The 24,801-nt window shown below is 37.9% G+C and overlaps 1 protein-coding gene across 3 annotated transcripts in view; it reads left to right on the top strand.

Moving 5' to 3' along the window:
• ADCYAP1R1 (ADCYAP receptor type I) overlaps window positions 1-22,065 on the top strand; it is a 101,659-nt gene extending 79,594 nt beyond the window's left edge. The window contains exons 14-17 of one of the 3 annotated variants that reach the window (XM_074897929.1): window positions 7,402-7,485; window positions 13,122-13,251; window positions 13,467-13,508; window positions 20,293-22,065. In XM_074897929.1, the coding sequence (XP_074754030.1) occupies window positions 7,402-7,485; window positions 13,122-13,251; window positions 13,467-13,508; window positions 20,293-20,481 (445 nt within the window). In that variant the 3' untranslated portion in view covers window positions 20,482-22,065. Of the gene's footprint in view, window positions 1-7,401; window positions 7,486-13,121; window positions 13,252-13,466; window positions 13,509-20,279 lie in introns of all 3 variants that reach the window. The other 2 variants (XM_074897932.1, XM_074897931.1) reach the window with 2 other exon arrangements.
• The last annotated feature ends 2,736 nt before the right edge of the window (window positions 22,066-24,801 follow it).

Genomic DNA, 24,801 nt, shown 5'->3' with positions numbered 1-24,801 from the left:
AGCCTTGTTTCAGAGGAGGTTTAGGCACAAAGAAAGGCTAAATAGTGTATTATGAATTCCCATTGAAATGTTAGTAACATATATCTGGATATTTCAGACCCAAATGTCTTTCAGTGCCAGTACTTAAAACATCATGGCTTGATTACCATAACTGGTATGGAACAGCAGTCAGAACATCAGAAGGTTCAAGCCATCTTGATTTATATATAATGTTTGCATCTGTGCTTGTGTGCCTATGTAAATATACACATCCTGTCAGAAATGCTATATATATATCTAAAACTGTTCCAGCATTGCTTTTTAAAAGACCACAAATACTTTAGCAATGTGCACAATATAAAGCTTTTTACTTTAATGTGAAACTGATTACACTTAACTAAATTCTCTGTAATAAAACTTTTGCCACACGTTTAAGTTTATTGATTAGCAAAAGTAAGGTAGCTTTCCTAAAGAAAATTGGGTACAGACCTCAAATGTGTTTCTAAAGTCACTGCAATTCATCGGAGTGAATAACCTAATTATGATCTGTATTGATAAACTTTGGTTGTCATGGAGATCAGCAGGATAGAAAATGTCCAGTGCATGTCCAGGATAGAAAATGGTCATGCATCTTTACAATTTACCCATGGATTTGGGTGCAGCGTTGTATCCTTTATCAGGGTAGCTCACTTATTGGGAAACATAATGGTTTTGGAGATTCAGATAATTTTTCAGAAGCCTCAAACTGAGAGCTAATTTGAGAACATCCAAATTAAACAATTCTGGCTGTTTTCCCTTGCATTGCTCATAGCTAAGTTTGTTGCTCTGAATACATTGTTAGGCTGAAAGGAATATATCTGGAATTTTATTTGTCCCCAAATCAGTTTGCACCTTTGTTTCTTTGAGTTGGTTACTTAGTGTAAAGATAAACGTAGAGTTGAAGAAACTGGTCATGCAGCAGGTGTTGTGAGACTACAGACAATGGGGAATAATTCTGACATCTCTGATCTTGAACATGCTTCCAATTTACATCAAAGCTTGATGCATACCAACATCCATGATCTTCCATTTACTTTTTGCTACCATGCACATTTTTGCCTCTACCATATGAGACCAAAAGGAGTTTAATTTCCCCTCAGTGTCTCTGCCTCTCCTTGCCATTGATTTCTTGTGTCTCACTTCAGCAACTAACATACTTCACATCCAGTGGTTTTAGTTTTTTTCTGAAGAATAATTAGGAAGTACTCCAAGCAAGTACATAGTCCTTAGAGCCTGAGGTATGGAAGGGACAAGAAAGATGATGTTGTCACAGCACAGAAGGATTTTTGATCTGGAAAGGTGAACTTCTCATTGGACTCGTAACTAAGACTGTGCCAAAAAAGGAACTGTGTGGTGCAAACTAGCAAATTTGTTAGTTGCCCAGGAAGAAATTCTTCCTGCCTTGGAGAGTACAAGTACACACTCAAAGGCGACCAGATTACAGTATCTTAATATTGAATTAAGTCTCAATGAAGGTAGTTTAAAAAAATGTTTACTACCTCAATACTGGACCTATCCAAAGTTATGCATATGGTTCACATAGTACCCCATTTGCTGTGCACCTGTACTATTAATGAGAGATTTCCAAACTGTAATTTCTCTTATATATTTCCAGTGAAAACACTGGAGTTTTTCAGCTGATTAAATGTTTTCAAGCCCAGGCCTTTTCAACAAAGGCAGCATTGTCTTTTTTCATTAAGGAGAGTTATAGAAAAGGGTTGAAACTTGTATCGTTTTCTGCAAGGATATCACATAACATGTAAGGCAAGTGAGGCAAAAGTGTAACTGAAGCTTCAGAGCTGCAAATTATATAAACTCTGTGTAGCTATACCGATACTGAGCTCTGCAAGCTGACAGGACTAAGACCTGTCTACAATGCTTGAAAATCCACTTCTTGTGGCAGACTGTGACAATAAATACTCTGTGGGTTTTGCTCATTTGTTTAAGTACAATGAGCTAATCACATTCTTGGATATTTTATGTCTGGATTCGGGCATCCATATTCTTCATTTCAAACAGTAAACCTATGTTCAAAACCATTTAAGAATCTCATTTTGTGTGGTACATCTTTCTCACTACAGTTTCTACACTACAGTTATGTTACTGCACCTCCATCAGAATTATTCCATAATGCATGACATTATTCTATCCTCTGGACTGAGTGAGAATAACCTAGTTTGTTACAATAGGAACTCCAGAGTTAATACAGAGGGGGATCAGGATATGTAGCCTTGAAGCTACAGTTCATTTAAAGACTGTTTCTGAAGGAAGTATTCTGTGCTTTACTACCAACTTTCTTCTCTAGAACACAGCTAGATATTAAGCTTTATCTCTTCATTATTTGATCTCTGATGACTTTCTCCATCCTATATCCACCCTATAGAAGTTAACAAAGCCAAGAATGAACAGTGTATACATGACTTTTGACTCTCTTTGACCATACTGTTTCATCTTCAAGCTTCAGTTCTGCACAAAGGTTAGAATTATTTGACAAAATATTCCAGTTCATATTCATATTCATGTTAAACATTCATTTTCAGTTACAGCTATAGCTTGCAAGCAGTAACCCAGCCTTTAGAGAGGTGAAAGCGGTTTCCTTACACACTGTTTCTGTGTCAAAGTATTGTTTAATTACCGTGCTAGCTTTCAGTTATAGTAGATTAACTTTGGTGGAATTAAAAAATACACACGTGAAGTGTGTAGAGGACATTAAAAGTTCTCTATGATATGGGAGCTCTGTAATCCATAGAAGACCCTCATGAAGTTCTTACATATGTCCTAGTTTTTAGCTTAAAGTTCATTGACTTTGCAAGTACATAGACACCAAAAATAAAAAATTAAAAAAAAAAAAAAATAAAGCAAATCTTCTTTATGTTTTTCCAAATCACTGGAACAAAGAGCAATCCACTCAGTTGTGTAAGACACACTTACTCAAAAAAGTGAAGAGAAACAAAGATGACCTCTCACTTGTTAAATCAATGCAAGAGCCCTAAAAAGTAGACCAAAAACTCAGATGAAAGAAAATTACTATCACCCATTAACGTCAACTGATTTTAATGTGTTTTGGGTGAGGACTGTAAAGGAGACCTCACACTTTCTCTTTTTTTTTCCAACTTGTTTTCAGTTTATTCCCAGGTGTCAGAAAATGATCCTGGAATACCTCAGACCCCTTAGAGAAGTCAGGGGAAAGGTTTTTTGGTTTGGTGGTGTTAGTAAAAGGTAGGGCTATAGGTAACCAGACTAAGACTCTGGCAAAAGGTGACTAGACTAACTTTTGGGCTTGGTTTCAATTGAAGAGTACAGAAACAAAGTTGCCTGTTTTTATGAAGAGCACAGCAATGGTTGCACTTTTATCAAGACAGCATGGGATCCACCTGATTTGATAAGATAATCATGCTGGGCTCCTTCCACAGTCAGTAGAGATTTACCCAGTCAAGAGAATAAAATCCCTGTTACAACTTATTTCTTTCTAACCAAGGTGTTTAAAATAGGTCAGATACATTTCACAAAGCTAGCATGGAGCGACGAGGTAAAAGGCATACAGCCTGATAACTTCAAAAATTAGATGAGATGGAACTAAGTAACAACTTTGCTGAGAAACAGCTGTGCTTATTCTGTGTCTGGATGGGAGGAGTGAATGAGTCTACAAGGCCCACAGTCACTGTGGCAGGATGGAATTATAAGGTCTGTTTTCTGCTCACAGAACAAGTTCAGTTTTCCAAACTGTCTACATCTGATCTGTAAATCTGTATAGTAATCCGTAAGAGTTTTTGTAAATGTAGTTGGTGTTTTGGCCAGGAAACAAGTCTAGCTTCAGGGAATCCTTAGTTATGAAGTAGCAAGGAAAAGATGTCCCCCCACCTATAACAATATCAGCTGTAGGTAAGTAGGCATATAGCATAAATAATAGATGGTATGGCTAATTTTTTTTTCTCTCTCTCTCTCCCATACAATCTTTCTACTTTTTACTGTATTTTCAGTACTTTACTGCCTTGATTTGTTTCAACATTCCTTTTTCTACTGCTACATGGTTGCCAATCCTATTTGTAGAGAGGTTACACAGAATTACTTGAGCAGGGTGCACAAAGATTCTTAATGAGGCACAGTTTTAAATCGTATGAATCAAATTATACCTTTATTGTGTTTTCCCAAAGGATTCCCCTTCAGCATATTCAGAGACAACCCACAAACTCTGTCATTCCCTGTGTGCTATTAGTGACCTAAACCCAGAATCCTCATCTTTTTCATTATGGAGTACATGGCCTTGGTAATAAAGCATAACTTCATTCCCCTGAATCAGCATGCTCATTTTACTTCTCTTAAGCACCTCTGAGAAGCCTTCACAGTTTTTAGAATTGAATTGCAACTACCTTTGCATCAAATTTATGTACTCTCTCATTTGCATTAACTTGCCAGATGGCAAGGTGTTCAGTCTGACAAGATGGTCTTCAGCCACATCATACATAATTTATTTAATCCTGGGAATGTTTAACTTTTCTTTCCCCTTCCACCCTAGCACCCTCCCTCTTCCTCCCAGATGCAGCTGCAGTCCATGCACAGGACACATGCGGTGAGACTCAGCTTGTTTGCCTTTAGCTGTCTAAAGTCTCGTATTTAATCTAAGCAGTCTAGTCATCGTCTATGGTCGAACAGAGACCAGGGCACCTCCATAAGACAATGCATCCCATATGTCTTAGACACCTTTGTTACACAGGTCAGCTCAGCCTCTGGAAGTACCTGTTTCTTTCTATGACTGAGTGAGTTAAAGGTGATAGTTCCGTTTAAATTCATCTTAGAGACATATAGCTAGATGTGACCAATTCCATTCTGTGTGTGCCTACAGAGATCTGAGGATCCTGCCCCAATTCATGTAGTGTTTTGATATCCATAATCTCATTTATATTAAATTTCTCTTATTTGGCTGTTTTATCCTCCTTCTCATTTATTTCTGGTTCCTGCCTCCTCTGTCTCTTCTCTCTTTCTCCCTTTCCTTCCACCAATGATTCTACTTTGATAATACATAAAGTTTTTTTTAAAAAAGTGGGGGGAGGGGGAAAGAAAACTTCTGTCAGTTCTGTACTCTTGAGATTTTGGGTCACTTTACAATATCTAACATCAAAGAGATGATTCTACCTAAATTAGATAGGATGGCAGAAAAAATGTTAATAGCACGAAAATACTAATGTGTTCTTAAGACGTGCCAGCAAATTTCTCCATTACAAGCCCATGCATAAACATCCCTCACTGGGTGAGAAGCAGCAGTTAATGCTTTGATACTATTTTCAAAATCAAATCTGTCCTTTTTTGATAATTTTAGTAAATATCAAGTGCTGCCATGTTAGGTCTACTCACTAGAAAAATCTATAATGAAAATCGATCCCTGCCAAATAAAACAGGGCATAAACAGTAAAGGAAACATGGGTGAGGATTTTGGTTTCCAGATTACCATGGCAACATTGAAGAACACAGCCCCCTACAACCCCCCATGACTAAGAGTTTAAAAGAATTAAAAGTGATTGTTGATTTTTAGATGTTTCGCATTCAGGTTATGATGTACCTTAAAATGCCTTCATAAGCACTGCTTTTCAACACATGCTGAGCAGCCCTCTGTGGTAAAACCAGTCTGATAAAATGTGTTTCAGATCAGGTGATAAAAAAATGAGATACTCAAAATCCATAATCATTTCTGAAAGTTTCAGTCACAGTAAAAATGAACTATCTCTAAAACTTTCCTCCTTGTTTTTGATCAGTCTTATCTGACAAATAAGGCACAACTCAGCTCTGTCAAAAACAGAGGCAGTGCAATATTTTATCACAGAAATGATACTGTAAAAGGAACAGTCATTTTCATGTTTACTTCATTAATATCATCCAAGAAATAAGATTCATTTTGCAAGTTGAAACACGATCACTATTTCTATTTGCTGGATGTGTACGTGCCACGATACTGTATTCCTTCCAGCTCTTATGCCGTTATCTTTAATAACAACACAGTTGTCAGGTTTTGATTACCCAAAAAGAAACAAAACAAAATTCTAGTAAATGGAATTGGCTTGAAGGAGTTAAAAGTAGGGAGAAATTTAATATGTTTTCAATTTATTTTACTGTTCAGTTTATAAACTACATCTTCATCTGCAGGTAGGTGAACACAAATCTTAGACCATGCATATTAGCAGAACAACAGAAACAGTTTGATTTGTTTGAATAAAGTTAGATGTTTGCCTTGTAGGCAACTGCTTTTAAAAATCACCATATTATCCTTTATAGTCAACAGAGATTTAGTCAGGGTAGTCAGTGGTGGTTGGTGTGCTGTTCATCCCATCCTAAATTGGGCATTTAAAATAGGTCAGACATACCCTGACTAAAAAGTGTGTATTTCTGTCTTGACTAATTAGTCTCTCTGATGATTCTCAAGGGACCAAGGATGTCCAGTTTACTTAGACATCTGTACTGTAAATATCCAACCTTCCTTGAGGTGAATCCCACCAAAACAACCATGCGCTGAAAACAAAACAAAACAAAACATCTCCCCTTGAAAGTTGACGAGAAATTACTATTTTAAATTCTCATGTTTTTCAACCCATCATAACAGATACAAAATCTCTTAAAAGATCCCATGTTCATTCAGATTACCCTTCTTGACAGCTGATTGAAATTAGCTTCTCTCTGGCTCATTGTAAATGTAAACATCCCATTCTCCACAGCAGCTCTTTTTAGAATACAACATATAGAGATCATGGTCCATAGTGTATGTGCCTGCTGCTTTTATGACCACGCCTGTCTTACGGTGTGACAAAAAATAAACAGTACCTCTGAATTACCAGTCAGACTTGCAGTTTCCATACAGGACTTCCCTCCCCAGGCATCAAGGAAGCTGGGTGAAAAGGTGCTTGAGGTCCTTACTAGTACTCTTCATTAAAAAGAAATGGATCCACACTTCCTTGGATACTTACATGTGAAAATGAGGAATATCTGATCCAAATTTATCTTAGACTAATCTCTATCCTACAAGCTGAATTTACTATCTGATTGTTCTCCACAAGTGTGCAATCTACTTTCATTTAATATATTGTTCTGTTACCCTCTGTACAATACCAGACTGCAAAGGTCATGTGTATTTTGGATGCATAACGCTGCCCACCTGCCTCCAGGTTGTTCAATCTGCTTTCTCTGTAAATCAACACATCACAATTGCCAGCAACAGCCAGTGCTTTTATTTTTTTGTTTATTTTTGCTTCAGTCAAGCAGCTGGTTTGTGCTGTAATTTCATTCTGTCATGTCTGCTTTCCATCTTTGTGATGTGTCTCATGAAATGTGTTGAAAGTGACCTACCTTGGCCTGTTCACAATATGCTGAAAAAAATGCTAATTTTGTCATATTTAGCAGCTGCGTTCAGAAATGCTACTGTAAGCCTAAGAGGGCTAACCAGCACTCTTGCAAGATGTCAGAACTATCAACCATTACCCTGTAAGTGTACGCAATCCTGTGACATTACTGTGTTTGTATGAAGCATGTTGCAAGTAAATGAATGGATATTAGCAGAGAGGTAGTAACCAGAGAGTAAGCATTCATTTAGATCTTGTTGCATGTAGAATTTTTGTTGTTCTGTGCTTTTGCTGATGCACAACAGTCAAGGATTTTAAGGTGTTTGGGGTTTTTTTTTTAATTTTGTAATTATGGCTGATGCTATTTATGGGTTTGGGTAGTGTCTGTACAGAAATTAATAGTTGTTCTTTATCATACAGCAAAGAGGTGAGCGCTGGTTGTACTGAGAGTAAATTTTTCACCTGAAAGTTTGCTAGAACAGGGGCCAGGCAAGATTGAATGAATCAGAGTCACAGCTAGTGTAATGTCTTACATCCACTGAGCTGACTGAATTTGTGTTAGTATACAATCAGAGGTGAGGAATTCCTAAGACTAACCTAATATCAAAATATTATGTGTCTAGTCAGAAGTCATTGTCAAAGATTTGTCTATGGAGAGTAAGGCATGTCCTGCCACACAGATCCAACAGTCTAGCATTTTGCTGAAGAATCCATAACAGTTATCTTTGACACCATTAAGGAGAATAAGTTGTCTTGTAACTTATAGCTGCTATTTTGTTGTGGGTTTTAGTTAGAAAAAAAGCACTTAAAACATGAAAATCAATTTTCTATGTGATTTTACATGTCCTCAAGGTATTTAAGAAATAGACCAATGAAGATTCTCAACAGATTCAGTCAACAGACTGACATTGTGCCAAAGCAGTTAGAAGAAATAGAGAATAGAAGAACAGTCAGCAAGTCAATATTCTACAACGAGAGAAGCTTGAAGTCTAAGAACAGTTAGGGAAAACCAGAACATACATTTAGGAGATAGTTTGAAATATCAAGTTCACTACTTAATACAGCACAAACTTCACATGGAGCCTTTGCAGAGAAACAAATTTTACATTAAGTGCATTGTTTCAGAAAGATGGCAGACTAACCACTCTCTAAGGTGAAGTCCTCTACCTAGTCAATGACAAGAAGAGTTCAGCCTAAACAGGAGCCCAGAAAAACTCTGTACATGTCCAATAAACATAATTAAACCTTTTTTGTGTGTTAAAATATTAAAGTCTCAGTAAGCTTCCACTGCTTTTCAAGCCCTTAGTCTGAAGATGTGATTTATATATGGGAAAATTAAAAAGCTGTAATCAATTACTGCATTTAGGTGTACCTCAGGTCTTTGAAAGTGATCCTACAGACCTAATTAAGCTTTTGGAAAAGCCATTTATCTGTCAGGGAGATTACTGATGTTCTGAAAGTCACATGTTTAGCAGCTTTGTAATAAAATAGATACTTTGCCTTATTAAACATGAGCTATATTAATCATTTCATTACTAACGACATCCTGTATCTTCATGATTTGCTCCTTATCCTTCTATTTGAAATATTGTCATGATTATTTTTTGTACATATTCATCAGTGAGTTATGACCAAAGAGATGGGATTCCTCTAATCTAAACTCTACAGAGCAGAAATTTATATGACAAACCCAGTCCAGATTCCCTTTGTAGTCAATGGAGAGATTTAGGATGTGATAAGGCCTTTCTCAGGGACAGATGATTCGTCCTTTCATGTAAGTGCCTGTTACTCTTCACTGACAATAAAGGCGATGTAGGTGTGGAATTAATTTAACTAAAAATAGATGTCATCATTGCAGATATCTCATAAGTTTAAGCTAGTCAATATATACATCAATAGATGCATTCAATACATACCTGTGGGATTTATAACAGGAATCACCTCTTCTTAAAGGGGCATCTATAGCAGGCAAGAACTAAGCCTTAAAAGTACATTTTTCTCTGCATCAACTTTAGAGACATAATGTTAATAATTTCAGTATAGATATCTAAAATATGTATGTCCAAACCTTGGTGAAATGAATGTAGTTCTACATGACTACCACAGACCTTGATGTCTTCACTGTAGAAGTTTATATTTGATCAAATTGTTTCCACTTAAGACTCAGTATTTAAACTGAACAATTCCCTTACTTTGAAGTGACAGGCCTAAATAACAAAACAGCTACATCTTCTTTCTTGAAAGGCTATGCTTTGAAGATCTTTTGCTTCTTTTGACAGTCAATATTGTCTCAGAAAAGTTGGGTGGTGAAAATCTCTAAGACCATGACAAAAAACTCTTTGCCAGAGTAAAAGTTATACTGTATTTTACCCTTAGCTTAATAGCACACAGTATCATCTGTCAAATCTTATGTAAGTTACAATGGGTTTTTTGAGCTACATGACTGCAATTAGGCCAACAGAAGCAGCTACAGCCCCAGAAAAAATGACACAAGACACAACTCCAGTGTGGTAGCAATACTGGAATTGATGGAAGAGTAAGCCCTGAACTGCAGTTTTCACCTCTCTCTTAGAAACAGAAAAAAGAATAACAACCCAAAGTGTCCTTACACAATTGCTTCTGGACCTTCAGGTCCCCTGATGTAGAAGACCCATATTTTCTGATGGCCTCTTTCATTCATTCCAAATGACATCATCACATACCCAGCTCAGCAGTTCTTACAGTTGCATCTGCAGGTTCTGAATACAGAGGTATTTCTTTGTTACATCCCATTCACAAAAGCTGGAAGAACCTATTTAGACCATTTAGAACCCATTGGTCCTTGTTCCCTATCGCACAGTTGCTCAATTTTTATTTTTTTTTTTCACCTAATGTATAATTACTGTGTTTGTTTAGCTCACAGCACTAATTTGTCTTCTAGAAACTTGTTTTAAAATTCAGAATAGGAACACACTGGAATATTCAGTACAAACCACTGGAAATTCTACTCAGTAATGCAATGTAGTGTGTATTTTCATTTCCAGTTCATGCCCAGTTAAGTCCTATGTAATATCCATAGACACTTCAGCAGTATCCTTGATAAGTGTGGATGTGCAATGGAAAAATAAAGACATGGTTCCTTCCTATACTGGTAAAAGTTAAACAACTTTCTACGTTCTGTTCCTTTTACTATAAATATGTCTTTCCATAATTCAATAGAGGAGTGAGGAAAAATAGAGGACACCATTATCTGTGTCTTTTTGTAGTAACACTTTATAGAAAGGCCACATTTCTAATCATATTGGTGAAAATCTTATGTTTAACCTGATTTTAAGGAAAATAACAGCTGGAAAGTAGAATGTCATCCTCAACAAAAATTTAAATACCATTTACTTTTTGTTTAAAGTAACCTTAAGGCATTTCTCTACCTGCTGGAATGTAAACAAGGCATTTGCTAGGCCTTTTGGAGAACATATCTCTTCTAAACAGACAGTTTAAGGCTGAGTGATTATTGTACTCAAAACTTTTTAATACATCCCCCAAGTTTCTTGCTTCTCTTAAAGAGTGTGGGAAGAAAAGAGAATTTTGCTGCATCCTTGAACATCTTCATTCCACCATTGCACATAAACTTACATGTCTCACAGGTGCTGCTTTAAGTCTTCTTTCCTCCTAATGTTCTTGAAAAAACACAATTCATCATCATCCATGCAGTCATTAGTATCTCTTAAGTTTTTTTATTGTTAAAATCTTCTTTTCCTCTTTATAGATCTTAGCAATCTACAAACATCAGAATATTATTTCTTACATTTCATGTGTTTTCTTCCTGACTTTTATGACAATATTGAAGACAGCACCTCAAATAAGTTGTTGATGACATTATATTTCAAGATACTACAAACTAATTGTATGATTAAGCAGATATAAATAATGCCAGAAAACTGACAATAGAAAAAGTCTTCCTCAACACCTTTCTAAAAATTAATCTCCTATGACTGTGGTGCGATACAACATACTAATAGACAATTCTATTCTGACTTTTAAATCAAAATAACATTTATTTCTTTGTTGTAGATGTCATTAATTCAGAGTGTAAAGGGTAATGGATTTTGAGAGATGATACTTCTTTGTCCAGTTTGCTACCTTAATTTGTTAGTGGTTTTTTTTTAATTCCGTGGATAGTTTAAGACAAGTTCTTTACAACCTTCTTTGTTTATGGAGATAGTATTTTATAACCTTTTCCACAATGTTTATGTTCCTTTTCATTAAACTGATTACATACGCATAGAGAAAAGGGACTAGAAGGGACCCTGAAAAGTCTTTTAGTCCATTACACTGTGTCACTCCTGTATAGCTTACTTTTTCTAGAGATCACTAAAGTTGGAGACTCTGTATGTTCTTTATCAACCTGTTCCAAGGTAGTTCCTCTCTTACTAAAAAACTTTTGGTTAATGTCTACTTGGATAATTCACAAGAACAGTGTTCTCTAGTTTGTGGGGTCTTTCACCAAGACTTGAGATTTGGTGTGCATCGGACTAATGAGTCATGTGTATTTAGTAAAATCTCTAAAACAAAGGTTGTGATGTATTTATCACTATTAGTGCAAAAAGTATGACTGAGGGACACCGAAAGTGAATTGATGTCCCATTTCCAGTTCAGTATTAGATATAACAGCATATCTTCACAGAGTTCTTGGAGATGTATTAAAGTCTTCACTTTCAGTAAGACAAACACATTTTTGGCATATTGTTGAGCATGTATTCAAACATGTCTACAATCTGCCATATAGATATAAGCAGAGTGAACACCTGAATTTTTAAAAATATATATCTCTTCCAAAGATCTTTATGACTTTTTAGCTTCCTTTGTCCTCTGTCTACCTACTTAAATTATTTGAAGGAAATCAATCATATTTCTTCCCCTTTAAGAGTGTCATGGAGAATACTTTAGCCCACTTGTTTATAAGAAAGCACTTGGCTTATTTTCGTATCAACATTTGCTTTCTCTTGGGTCTTTTTTGCTGCTCAATCAGCAAATGACACTAACCAAAGCATTCATAAATCTTGGCTGGACCCCTACTCTTGGGGAATTTCATCCCTACTCAGTTGAGTGCTTACAGGTACACAGATTCATTTCCATTCCTTTTGTTTATAAGTATTGAGTTTGATTTTCCTCTAAAACCTCTTTATTTTGATGCAATGGAAATTAGTTACACAATAGAATTACACTTAGGTTTCCAACAGTACAAATGAGACCAAAATCAAGACCTTGAGGAATAGTCAGGAGTATAAGAACACAGAGGGTGGTTTTGGCTTTATTTGTATTGCTGATTTGGAATTTTTTGCTATCAAGAAATAAATTCACTCCCCCACCCCACCCCACCCCCCCAAAAAAAGAAGTGATTTCAAACACTCCACTGGGATTAAGCAATTGGGTGAAAGGTTTATTATTGTGTTATGGTTGCAGTATGAATCCATTAGCAAGATTACCCTTCTCATGTTTGGCACAGTAGAAAAAAATCCCTGCTTATAATAATGCAAATTAAAGTAACAGAACAGAGTATTAAGCATTATTAATGTGCTATTATTGTAGCAATGTGAAAAAGTGGGAGCAAACTACAGTGTGTGTGAAATCACTGTTTGGGAACAAATGGGAATGTTGTATATTTGTTTGTATAATTATCCAGTGTATGTATTTCCCAAAAGGCAGGCAACAAAATATTTTCTGTGTTTTCTACTTTAATTAAAGCACAAGTTGTTTATTACAAGGCTGCATTAAAGTTTTTTCACTCTATTATAACAGGAGACTGGCTCGCTCTACACTACTGCTTATCCCCTTGTTTGGAATTCACTACACGGTGTTTGCTTTTTCTCCTGAAAATGTCAGTAAGCGGGAGAGACTAGTGTTTGAATTGGGACTGGGATCTTTCCAGGTGATTATACTGTGAATTCTGCTTTTGTTAAAAAGAAATCTCTGTTCATTATAACTACTTTGCATGCACAGTTCTCAAACTGTGTGCTTATTCATTTATGTATAAGTTTTGTATACTAGGATTTTGGATTTGTTTGTTTGTTCTAACTCCAGCTATTTTATAGCATTTGCTGAAGGGTACAAATTACTTTTTTTTTTTCTCTCCCATTTACCTAGGGTTTTGTTGTTGCTGTTCTCTATTGTTTCTTGAATGGGGAGGTAAGACTTTTAATATTTAACCTCCCCCACCCGTCATCTCCATCCCATTTCCTTGTGGTAGTAACTGCTATTCTAAACCTTCACGGTAACTCATCATCTACCATATTCCCTAATACCTTAGGCTAAATCTCACAATGACTCAGCAAAAGAAAGAAGATGTCTAATGTCTTTATTAAATCAAAACATTGGCCTTGCCAGAGCTGATGGCTCAGATTAATGATCCCTAACAGAGGTAGGGACTGTACTGGTTTCTTTAGTTATGTCATCCCAAGTGCAGAACTTTGCACTTGTCTCTGTTAAACTTCATACCATTCTTGCTAGCCTACTCTTCCATCCTGTTCAATTATCTCTGTAAATGGCTTTCCCTTCTGATATGTTCACCTCACCAACCAGATTGGTGTCATCAGTCAGTTTGGTGAGGGTGCTTTCAATCCCATCATCCAGATCATTTATGAAAATGTTGAAAAGTGTGAGGTCCTGTTTCAGTACCTGGAGGACTCCACTAGTGACAGGCTGCCAACCTGAGTGAAAAACATTGTTCACCACCCCCTGAGTGTGGCCTCTTAGCCAATTTCCCACCATCTAGCAGACCATCCACCCAAACTTTATCTTGCCAGCTTGCAAGCTTGCCAGCTGTGTGAAACAGTGTCAAATGCCTTGCTGGAGTCCAAGTAAACAACATCCACTGCTTTCATCATGTTAACAGAAAACATTATTTTGTTGTAGAATATGATCATATTAGTCTGGTATGACTTGTCTTTGATAAATTCTTGCTGGCTTTTCCCAATCAACTGCTTCATTTGGTTTGTGATAGTTTCTAGAGGGTCTCATTCCATTATTTTCCCAGTGACTGAAGTAAGATTATTAGGCCTGTAGTTTCCTGGGAGGGAGAGGCAAGGTGAGGTGAGGCGAAGCAGAAAAGAAGAAAAGGAAAAGAGAAAAAGAGAAAAAGAGGAAAAGAGAAAGGAAAAGAGAGAGGAAAAGAGAGAAGAAAAGGGAAAAGGAAAAGGAAAAGGAAAAGGAAAAGGAAAAGGAAAAGGAAAAGGAAAAGGAAAAGGAAAAGGAAAAGGAAAAGGAAAAGGAAAAGGAGAGGAGAGGAGAGGAGAGGAGAGGAGAGGAGAGGAGAGGAGAGGAGAGGAGAGGAGAGGAGAGGAGAGGAGAGGAGGGGAGGGGAGGGGAGGGGAGGGAGGGCAGGGCAGGGAAGGGAAGGGAAGGGAAGGGAAGGGAAGGGAAGGGAAGGGAAGGGAAGGGAAGGGAAGGGAAGGGAAGGGAAGGGAAGGGAAGGGAAGGGAAGGGAAGGGAAGGGAAGGGAAGGGAAGGGAAGGGAAGGGAAGGGATCCTCTTTTGGGCCCTGCTTGTTGGTTGCTATGATATTTGCCCTCTTGCAGTCTTCAGGGATATCCCCTGATCTCAATGACTTTTCAACTATTGTAGACAGTGGCCACGAAACAATGTCAACCACTTCTTTTAACACCTTGGGGTGAATTTCATCTGGGCCCATAAACTTATTTAGGTTGAGCTGCTACAAGGTGCCACAGACCAGCCCTTCCTCCACTACTGTTGGATGGGCACGTGTGTTGTAGCTACTTGGTTCTTTGACTTGGGGTACAGCTTAACCAGTAAAGACAGAGTCAAAGAAGGTATTGAGAACCTCTGCCTTTGTCAGCATTATTAGTGACTAGTTTCCCTGTTCTGTTTAGCAATTTACTTGTGTTTCTGCTTACTGTTCACATATCTGAAGAACCTTTTCTGCTTCTTGACTTTTTTGGCCATTTTCATTTCTAGCTGAGCCTTAGTCTTCCTGACTGCATCTCTGCATGCCCTAGCAAGGTTCTTGTAGTCCTTGATGGGTATTTGGCTGCCTTTTCATAGCTAGTATACTTCTTTTTTGGCTTTTAAGCAGGAGCTCGTACCTGGTCTTTTGTTCTGCCTTCTTCCTTTCCCTTTGTAGAGGATGGACTGTTCTTGTGCTTCCAGGAGGTTCTTCTTGAGCCTTCTTCCCAGCACTCACAAGCTTCTTTACCCTTCATGGAGACTTCCCATGGAATCTTTCACAGTTGGGCTCTGAGCTTATTGAAATTGCCTCTTCTAAAATCCAGAGTCTTTGTCCTGCTACTCATTTTCAGTGTACTCAGAAGGATCTTAAACTCCACAATGTTATGATCACTGTATCCAAAACTACCATTGATAAGTTATGTTGTCAAGCAAGTCTTCTTGGTTTGTGAGCAGTAAATCTAGCAATCATAGAATCATAAAGACCTTAAAGATCATCAATTCCAACTGTTAACAGAACACTGCCAAGTCCACTGCTAAACCATGTCCCTAAGAACAATGTCAACACCTCTTTGAAACACTTCCAGGGATGGTCACTCAACCACTTCCCTGGACAGCCTGTTCCAATGCTTGACAACCCTTTCAGTGAAGATTTTTTTCCTAATATCCAATCTAAACCTCCCCAAGCAAAACTTGAGGCCATTTCCTCTTGTTCTATCACCTGCTACTTGTGAGAACAGACTGACACCCACCTCACTACAGTCTCCTTCCAAGTGAATAGCAATGAGCTGTTCCTAGTTGGCATGTCCAGCATCTGTAGCAGAAACAATCCTCAGTACACTCCAGGAACCTGGTGGAGGACTTGTATACCACTGTGTTGTTTTACCAACAGATGTCTGGGTAATTTAAGTCACCCATGAGAACCAGGTTCTGTTGGCCTGAAACTTCTTTAAGCACCTGAAGTAAGGGGTTAGCCTCATCATCCTGACTGAGAGATCAGTAACAGATACCTAACAAAGGATCTTTCTTGATGACAATTCATCTAAACTTGATCCCAAGGTATTCAATAGATCTGTTGTGGTCTCCATTACTCACTTCAATACACTCAAATTTCTGTTTTATATGAAGTGCAACTACACCTCTTCTCTTCCTATCTTCCCAAAAGAGTTTGTAGCCATCCATTGTGGTCTTACAGTCATGTGAGTTTTCCCACCAAGTTTCTGTGTTTTCTATAATATCATAACTCTCTGACTGGGCATGGAGCTCCAGTTTCTCCTGTTTGCTGCCCAGACTACACCCATGGGTATACACAAACTTGAGATGACTGTACTTAGGATTCTTGCCTTTGGAGAGGGTTGGGGGAGAATTCCTCACTACTTTGGTAGGTGAACTCATCCAACGTGCGGCTTATGAATATGCAGATGTTATAACTTTGGACACTGCCCCCCAAATTCATTAGTTTAAAGGACAATTCACTAAGTCAGCCAATATGCTAATGAATATTCTCCTGCCTCTTCTAGGTAGGTGTATCCCATCTCTCCCCAGTAGGCTGTATTCATTGAAGAATTTCCTGTGATTGTAGAAAACAAAACCCAGGCAATTACACCAACCATGAAGCCAGGTATAGATCTGCACAATGCATCAACTTCTGCCTGCACCCCTGTCTCTGACTGGAAAGACAGAGAAGATCACTTAGGCATCTGTCCCTTTTGCTTGCACCTCCAGGACCCTGAAGTTCTGCTTAATCTTGCCCAGTCTTTGTTTTGCTGTGTCATTGGTGCCCACGTGGAAAAGAAGTACAGGATAGTAGTCTGTGATTTTAACTAGTTTTTTCAATCTCTCTGTAACATCCTGATCTTGACTTCTGACAAGCAGCAAAGTTCACTTGACTGTATATCAAGCAGGCAGCTGGCTGTCCCAGTGCCTCTCAGCACTTGCTGCTCCCTCTTGCAGCTTTTAGTATGTGCTGCTGGTGCAGTTTCTCCCTGTGTATATTGCTCATTGGTTTCAACCACTGACAAGGCTTAATATCTATTGCTGGTTGGTACATAAGAAGGAGAGTGAAGTGATAACCTTCTCCCATGGGTCACCAGAGGCCATGGTGCACCCTTCTCCAAGGTGCTGTCTGTTCATCATTGAAGATCTTTTTTGGTAGTCCTTGGAGATCAGTGCCACAGGGCCCTAATATCTCTTCTTGCAAAGTCTCAGATAATTATCTATTTCTTGTTTACTGTCTCTCATATAGGGCAGCCTGCTAACTTCCTCCTGCAGCTCCTCCACCTGCTGCCTGAATAATTCCACCATAGCCCACCTTGAGTGGGTGCAGCCACCCAGGAGCACGGGTTACAGTCTTTCCATCCACTCTGTCTGGATGGCTGCCTCCACTCTTCCCAGGCTAGCCTGGCCAGGTAGCTGATTCCTGTCTGCTGCAGAGAGTAGCTCTTGCCTGATCTCTACCACCATGGTTCAGACAACCTCAAAGCGCTGCCTGATAAACCCTTCTAATTCTCTGGAGACCTCAAGCTTCTTGGTGGGCTTGCAGAGCCATCAGCTATCTTGGGTGACCATTGGGACTACAGCCTAGGCCTGCAGATGAGCAGAACAGGCAGCAGCCCAACAACTGGCAGAGTGCACAGCCCTTCCTGCATGAACTGCCACACAAACTGCTGATGCTGTTCCTAACAGGTGTCATGTCCTGTTGCTGATGCCACTCCCGAAAGACCCCAAACCCTGTTTGCACTCCTGGTTGTTGGTGCTCCCCAGGAGCCAGTTAAATGCAGCTTCCCACGGTTTGACCTGCCATGGGGACAGCTGGCACCAACCAACTGTTTCCTACTCCTCTTGTGAGACCTGCCACCTTCCAGTGGGTCCCTCCACACACCCAGCCCAAGGGTGTTGGATGCCCAGAAACCCCCTCAAATACCCACCAGGTAGCTTGCAACCCTCACACTCCTCTTAGCACATGGCAACTGCTGCTGTGGCTGCTAGTGTCAGTTTCCCACATTTGGGGTTTTTCCCACTTCACCCGTTCTGATCTGCAAATTGAAATTCTCTTGTCTTTGTTAATCAGACTGAATACCTGAGATAACTGTTTTCTGAATTAATGGAAAAAGGCTCCCTCCTCAAGCCTGCCTTAAGAGGAGGAAGCCTTACCTACAGTCCATCCATTCTTTCCTCCACTGATAGATATCTATTATGCAGTCAAACAGAAGACTTCTCCTAATATCACCTTCTTTTTTTCTTTTCAAGGAGGCTGAGACTATTTATTTCTACCAGTTTTAGTGCAGTAGGTTTTCTATGCCTTTTCACATATAGTGTGCAATAGCTGGTCTCTTGTACAAAAGGTCTCTAACTCCTTGATCCAAGTGACTCCTCAGATAACCTTAACAAGATCATTGTTGCTCATGGGCTTAGTCCAGGTGACTGTTAAAGGGCCCACAAATCTGCTAAAACAGTATTCATAGATCCATCCCAAGTAGCTCAGAAGGTGATTTCTGGACCATACCTTGCTGGAATTAGTGGCTGCATTCATATTACTCCAGCTGGCATTACAAGATGCCTCTCCCACCTACAACTGTTGTTTCATCTATTATCTTCCATAAATGCTAGTAGAATAGCCATAAAGTCTTGTCAAAAACTAATCTGGAAATAAACACCCTCCAAGTTAACATGCACAGTGTGTCAGATTTCCTGTAACCCCTTGGGGGAGTGGAGTGGTCGTTTCTAACCAAACTAACACAACCAGATTAATTAAAAACATTTTACCTCAAGACATTAGAGAATGTCTTGTGCCTTCACTAAATTACTTAGAGTGAGAAAGGGTTCACCTTTGATATATTACACCATTACAGATACAAACACTGTTTTCCTTTTACAGATTAAATATATCTCCATATTCTATCTATCTATACTTTAACAAAAAATAGAAATGTAGAGGTACTAGAAGAAGAATGTAAAATTTTCAGTTGGATTTTTCCTCCCCGAAGTTCATGTTCATACAGTTGAATAACTTCTTTGGCATTTGGGCATATGCTGATCCATTTTGACAAATGGAAAGGAATTTGTCTAGAATTTTCTAGATTCGTCTAGGAAAATCTAGCAGTAACTTTTAAGAAGAACATCTCTGACACAGCAGCTCATTGAAGATTGGAAAAATATATTGGGAAAATGTATCTACATATTTCCTTGTTCTTACATTATTTCATTCAGAAATCTCCTACAAGTTACTGTCAGTAATGAGTAATAGACCAAGTAAAAATTGGTCTGAGTTAGTGTGATATTCCTTATATTAAATCCTTACTATTTTATGTATTTATGTACACACATGCACACCTAGCAAGATTGCCAGGAAAGTGGTGATGAATGAAAAGCAGAAAAGCTATAGAACTATTTACTTACTTTCCAATTGAACTTCTGACCATGGATTGTTTTACTCTTTGTGATTTACTGTGAGTGTCCATGAAAACATCTAGGGGAAAAGAGGGTATCACAGATGTATGTTAAACCAAAAGCTGTTGTCTGCTTAGAGGTGATCTGAAAGCAGGAGGCAAAGTTTTCAATAAACATGCATCCATTAATGGTGGGTGAGAGAGAAGTTGCCTGTGTGGACAGGTTATTTCATTACTGTCTAGTACCTTTTGATTGCTGGTTTCTTTGGTTCCTTGTTATGTATTTGGTACTGGCCATTGATGTAAACAAGATATTTTTTCCAAGAAACCAGCTGAGAACCATGTTGGAGTTGGTCTTGAAGAGGTCTTCTATGCACCTCTGGGCTGAACCCAAATTATCTGAACCCAAAGTCAGAACCTGAGCTGTTGTTCCCACTGCATGCTTGGACCTCTTTCTGTCATGGAGAAGTCACTTCAGATTTTGCTGAAACAAGGAATTTAATAATAGTCTTAAAAATAGTTCTGTCAAATTATCGGGTTTTTTTCTAATCTTGATAATTTATCAGCATGTCCTCAAGCAGCTAAGTACATAAAAAATGACCTTTTGAAGTTTCTCCCTAAAGGTGCAATCAGAAATAAAGAGAAAATGGAGGAGCTGGAAAGTCAACCGGTATTTTGCTGTGGATTTCAAACATCGTCATCCTTCTCTAGCGAGCAGCGGAGTGAACGGGGGGACACAACTCTCCATTCTGAGCAAGAGCAGCTCTCAGATTCGGATGTCCAGCATAAATGCGGAGAACCTAGCGACATGAGCAGCTAAGGAAAACAAATCAATCAACAAGCAAACCAAAAAACATCCCTTTAAAAAGAAAAAAAATAAAATCATAGTTTTGGTGGTGGTGTAGGTCCTTTCCTTTCCTTTCCTTTCCTTTCCTTTCCTTTCCTTTCCTTTCCTTTCCTTTCCTTTCCTTTCCTTTCCTTTCCTTTCCTTTCCTTTCCTTTCCTTTCCTTTCCTTTCCTTTCCTTTCCTTTCCTTTCCTTTCCTTTCCTTTCCTTTCCTTTCCTTTCCTTTCCTTTCCTTTCCTTTCCTTTCCTTTCCTTTCCTTTCCTTTCCTTTCCTTTCCTTTCCTTTTTTGTAGAGATGAAAAAGCAAAGGAAATTTGTATATATATCTTTTTAACAATCATTGTAAATACCCAGCTGTACTCAAGACCATTAATGGAAAAATGTTTAAAAGACAAACAACAGGCCAAGCCCACTCACTCAGTGATTTACATTTCAGAGCATCTGCAAGTAATCTGTTGTCAGTCAAAAGTAACAAGTCATTGCTGTGCAGTTGTGATCCTTGGTTGCCAGACTGATACTAATCTGTGAATGGAGATGACCATTGTTATTTTTCAGATTGGTTTCCTTTTTGGTTTGGATTTCCCTTTTATTTTTCCTAGTCAAACATATTTTAACCTGTCCCTGTCTTTTAGCATGTGAATTTCTGCAGTATTTCTCTTTTGAGTCTTAAGATGGAGCTAATACGCTAAGGTTAATCAAACCAACCAATTCAGGAAGAACTCCAGGAAGCGTTCACGGCTGGATTTAGTCAGGTGTTCCCAGTGGACTTAAAGAAACTGCTGTGCCAATGTGAAGCTGCATAACTATCATCAATCAGTGCGGGGATGCCAGGCAAGAGAGATGGGATCAGCTGTCTTTTTCCATTCCCAGGGACACTTCTGAGAATGCTTTATGTTCTAGCTAAACTGTGAATTTTCTAAAAGGGCCATGCAGTTGAGATATATTTATATTTTTGGCATTGACAGATTGATTGGTAGATTGACTGTTTGAATTCTTTGAATAATAAAAATAACTGTCCCTTCCCTCACACCCTAAGAACAAAAGTTAGTTCCAGGATGACCTTTCCCTCCAGATAACCTTGAACCCTCTGCATTTGTGTCCCAAATGTGGCATGGTTTTGAGTAGTGCTGTCAAACAGAGCGTGGTGTTTTTGCAGCTTGGTTAACTTCTGTGTGTTGACTCTTCCCTGCCAGAGCAAGAGGCACAAGAAGGATCTGGCATGATTATCTTGGAAGGTAAAAGTTATTTGCATTTGGTGAGTAACTAAATTGAACAATAAGATGGTATGGAAGGAAAAGATAAAAACTTTTGATGAATTCCCACACCTGGCAGTTTTCTCTCTCTTTGGATATTCTGTTTGTTTAACCAGCAATGGTCTTACTGCTTTTCTTTGAGAGGAACTAAAATGTTCTTTCAACCTTTGCCTTGTAATTAAAGCCACGACTGGTATGTATCTACTTCAATCAAATGTTGATGATGTCAATTCTTAGAAGTCTTTATACAGTGCATAAAGGCTTTGAGGACCGTCCTAGTGCTCACTTCACTTTGGATTTAATGGAAATATTTATATATATATATATATATATATATATAATTTATATATATATATGAGTGTAAGTGTATGCATATATTAAAAAACAAAAATTAAGATGACATTTTAAATGTGAAGTTTTGAACTGAAACTAATACTAACCAGGAAATTTAAAATTCAGGCTTATTCTTTGGTGTTAGTTAGCAAGATCACGAACTAAAAAAAAGTGAAAGACTCAGAAGATTATTGTCAGTTGAGTATAAGCATTTAATTTCACTGAGTTTTGTTAGTTTAGGTTAAAAAAGGAAATTCAAAATTCAGGCTCATTCCTTGGTGTTATTTAATATGATCACAAACTAAAAAAATGTGAAAGACTCAGAATTTTAGTGTCAGTCGAGTATGAGCTTTTAATTTCACTGGTTTTTGTTAGTTTAGGTTAAAAAATATTTTAATGTCATTTTAAGCATAGGTTTTTAAAAATAATTCTAGTTTCCTTATTTTTAAAGGAGAAAAAAAAAAGTCTCAAAGTTGTGAAAGAAATATTAATTATAATACTTGACACTTATATAGTGCTTTATGGGACATAATCTGGTCTCAGTTGTAGCAGTATGAATGTAAAAATAATTTGAAACAGACAAAAATGTTGACTTCATATTTGTACAGGATCATGCTCTTATGAGTTGCTTAACACCCCTTTCAGGTGAAATCTACCCTGGCACAGAAGACCAGCAAAAAGGTTTAAATCACTTATATTATATTCCAATATCTTAAGTGGGAGTTAAATGATCCAGACACCTTTTTTTTTCAAGTCTTCAGCACTGGTTTGCTGCTCCAAGAGCAGAATTTGTGCCCCTCTAGCAGACTGTCTGCAAAAGTCACTGAAGTATTTTTAACTGATAGATTGGAGATTCTTCTCTCATTAGATGCTGTTAAAACCTATTCTAGAAAGTTTCCCAAGGAACTTTGCCGTCAAGAAAGACATGGGAGGTGGGGAAAGTCAGATCTATCAGGTAAATGCATACTTAGATATTTTTTTAATATTAAACTATCAAATGTTAGATGAACAGATAGCATTTAGTTTTGTATTTTCTGTAGTATGGGTTTTCACAAGGTATTATATTGACAATACTACAAGTGCATTACTTTAAAAAAAAATCAAAGTGTATGTTTTGCATGAATCACTGATAGCCAATTTTCAAGTATTAATAAACTAGAACTTTTGAAAAAAGGTGTTGAATAACTGCCTCTAGCTGGAGACTTTTTGTCATGTTTTAGTCCAGAGCAAGAAGGTGTTTGGATCTTCTTTTTCTTTTTTTTTTTTTTTTTTTGTTATCGTTATTGAGGCTTAATTACTTTGAGCTCACTTCTGGATTCTGTTGTTTTCCTGGCTGCCCTGCAGTGCTCTGCAATTTGAATTGGTGGATCTCAGTCCAGTGCCTCGTGGGCAAATGTTCACATCACCAAAACCACCCTCCAGTCACACACACTGGAGACTAGGTCCTCAGTTAAATTAAAATCAGTAAAGAAAACTACTGTTATCATTAGAAAAAAGCCACTTCATTTTGCCTTGGAATTTGGCCTCGACACATTACAATTACTATTATTTTTTGGTGGTCTCAACAGAGAGACCAAGGACTGAATAGTCACGAAAATTTGGATTTGTCCCTTAAATTCCTAGAGCCAACACTCAGGAGCAAGACAAGCTAAAGGGCAGTGGAGGGAAAATTCTGCTGTTGCAGTCCCTGTGTTTCTTGTTCAGTGGACAAATTGAAGTCTTCAGCACCTTTCACCAGCACTGAATTTACTAGAAGAAATGGTATCTCTCAACATATTTAATATACAATATATTATACAAGCAACCCCCTTCTATTATGATTTTTTTATTGGTGACGTTGATGCACTTGTAAATGTGGCTTTCCTTTGTCACTCGAACTTTCTCAGTGTTACTGGAAAGATCATACTTCAGGTGTATATAGTTATCTAAACCAGACTCTGATGCCATTGCACAAATTAGCTCTCAAGAAATCTTTATGTTGAATGTAAGCTGAATATGCTGGACATGCATGGCCACCATTCGCAGTGGCTGTCATTACTGTTTGTTTCAGGATGGGAGGAACCAACAGGTGGTTTGCTTCTAAGTGTGTGTAAATATCAATTGAGTGTAACAGTGCTTTGTTTGAATTTTCACTGTGAAATATATTTTGGAGCTATGTTATTAAAAACAATACATAATTAAAACAAGTGTGCAGTGCTCCTTGAGCCATTTTTTCTACCATGTCCATAATGTATTTCTTGTTCAAAATTTGTTGGTTTGTTTTTGTAAATGTATAAAAAGTTTCTGTGCTGCAGCTTCTGTGACTATTTACTGTATCTAACCACTGTTTGATTATTGACTTTTTGATGTGGAGTGCTGGTACTACAGGACAATTTACATCCTAAAATGAAAACTACAACACATATTTCAAAGGACAAGGCTTATTTCATTGCTGCATGGTGACCTCACCCCCTTTTACCTTCACCTACATTTAGTATATCTGGAACTCAGAGCCCAGGTAATGAAACTTAAATGTTTACTTGTGGGAGTTTTTATTTCATAGAGGAAAAATACTCAAGTTCCTCTGCCTTGTTTAAGTATTTGCATTTGAAAACCAGGTGTTAAAATGGGGTGGTTGGAGAAGGGAGAGAGATGAAGGCAGGTGAATCCAGAGTGAAATGCAGAAAAGGTGCAATTTGGAGCTAAAATTCACACACTATT

The sequence above is a fragment of the Athene noctua genome, chromosome 2 (genome assembly GCF_965140245.1).
Source record: "Athene noctua chromosome 2, bAthNoc1.hap1.1, whole genome shotgun sequence".
Classification (NCBI taxonomy): domain Eukaryota; kingdom Metazoa; phylum Chordata; class Aves; order Strigiformes; family Strigidae; genus Athene; species Athene noctua.
Note: the sequence above shows the minus strand (reverse complement) of the source record. Positions and strands in the feature narration are given on the sequence as shown.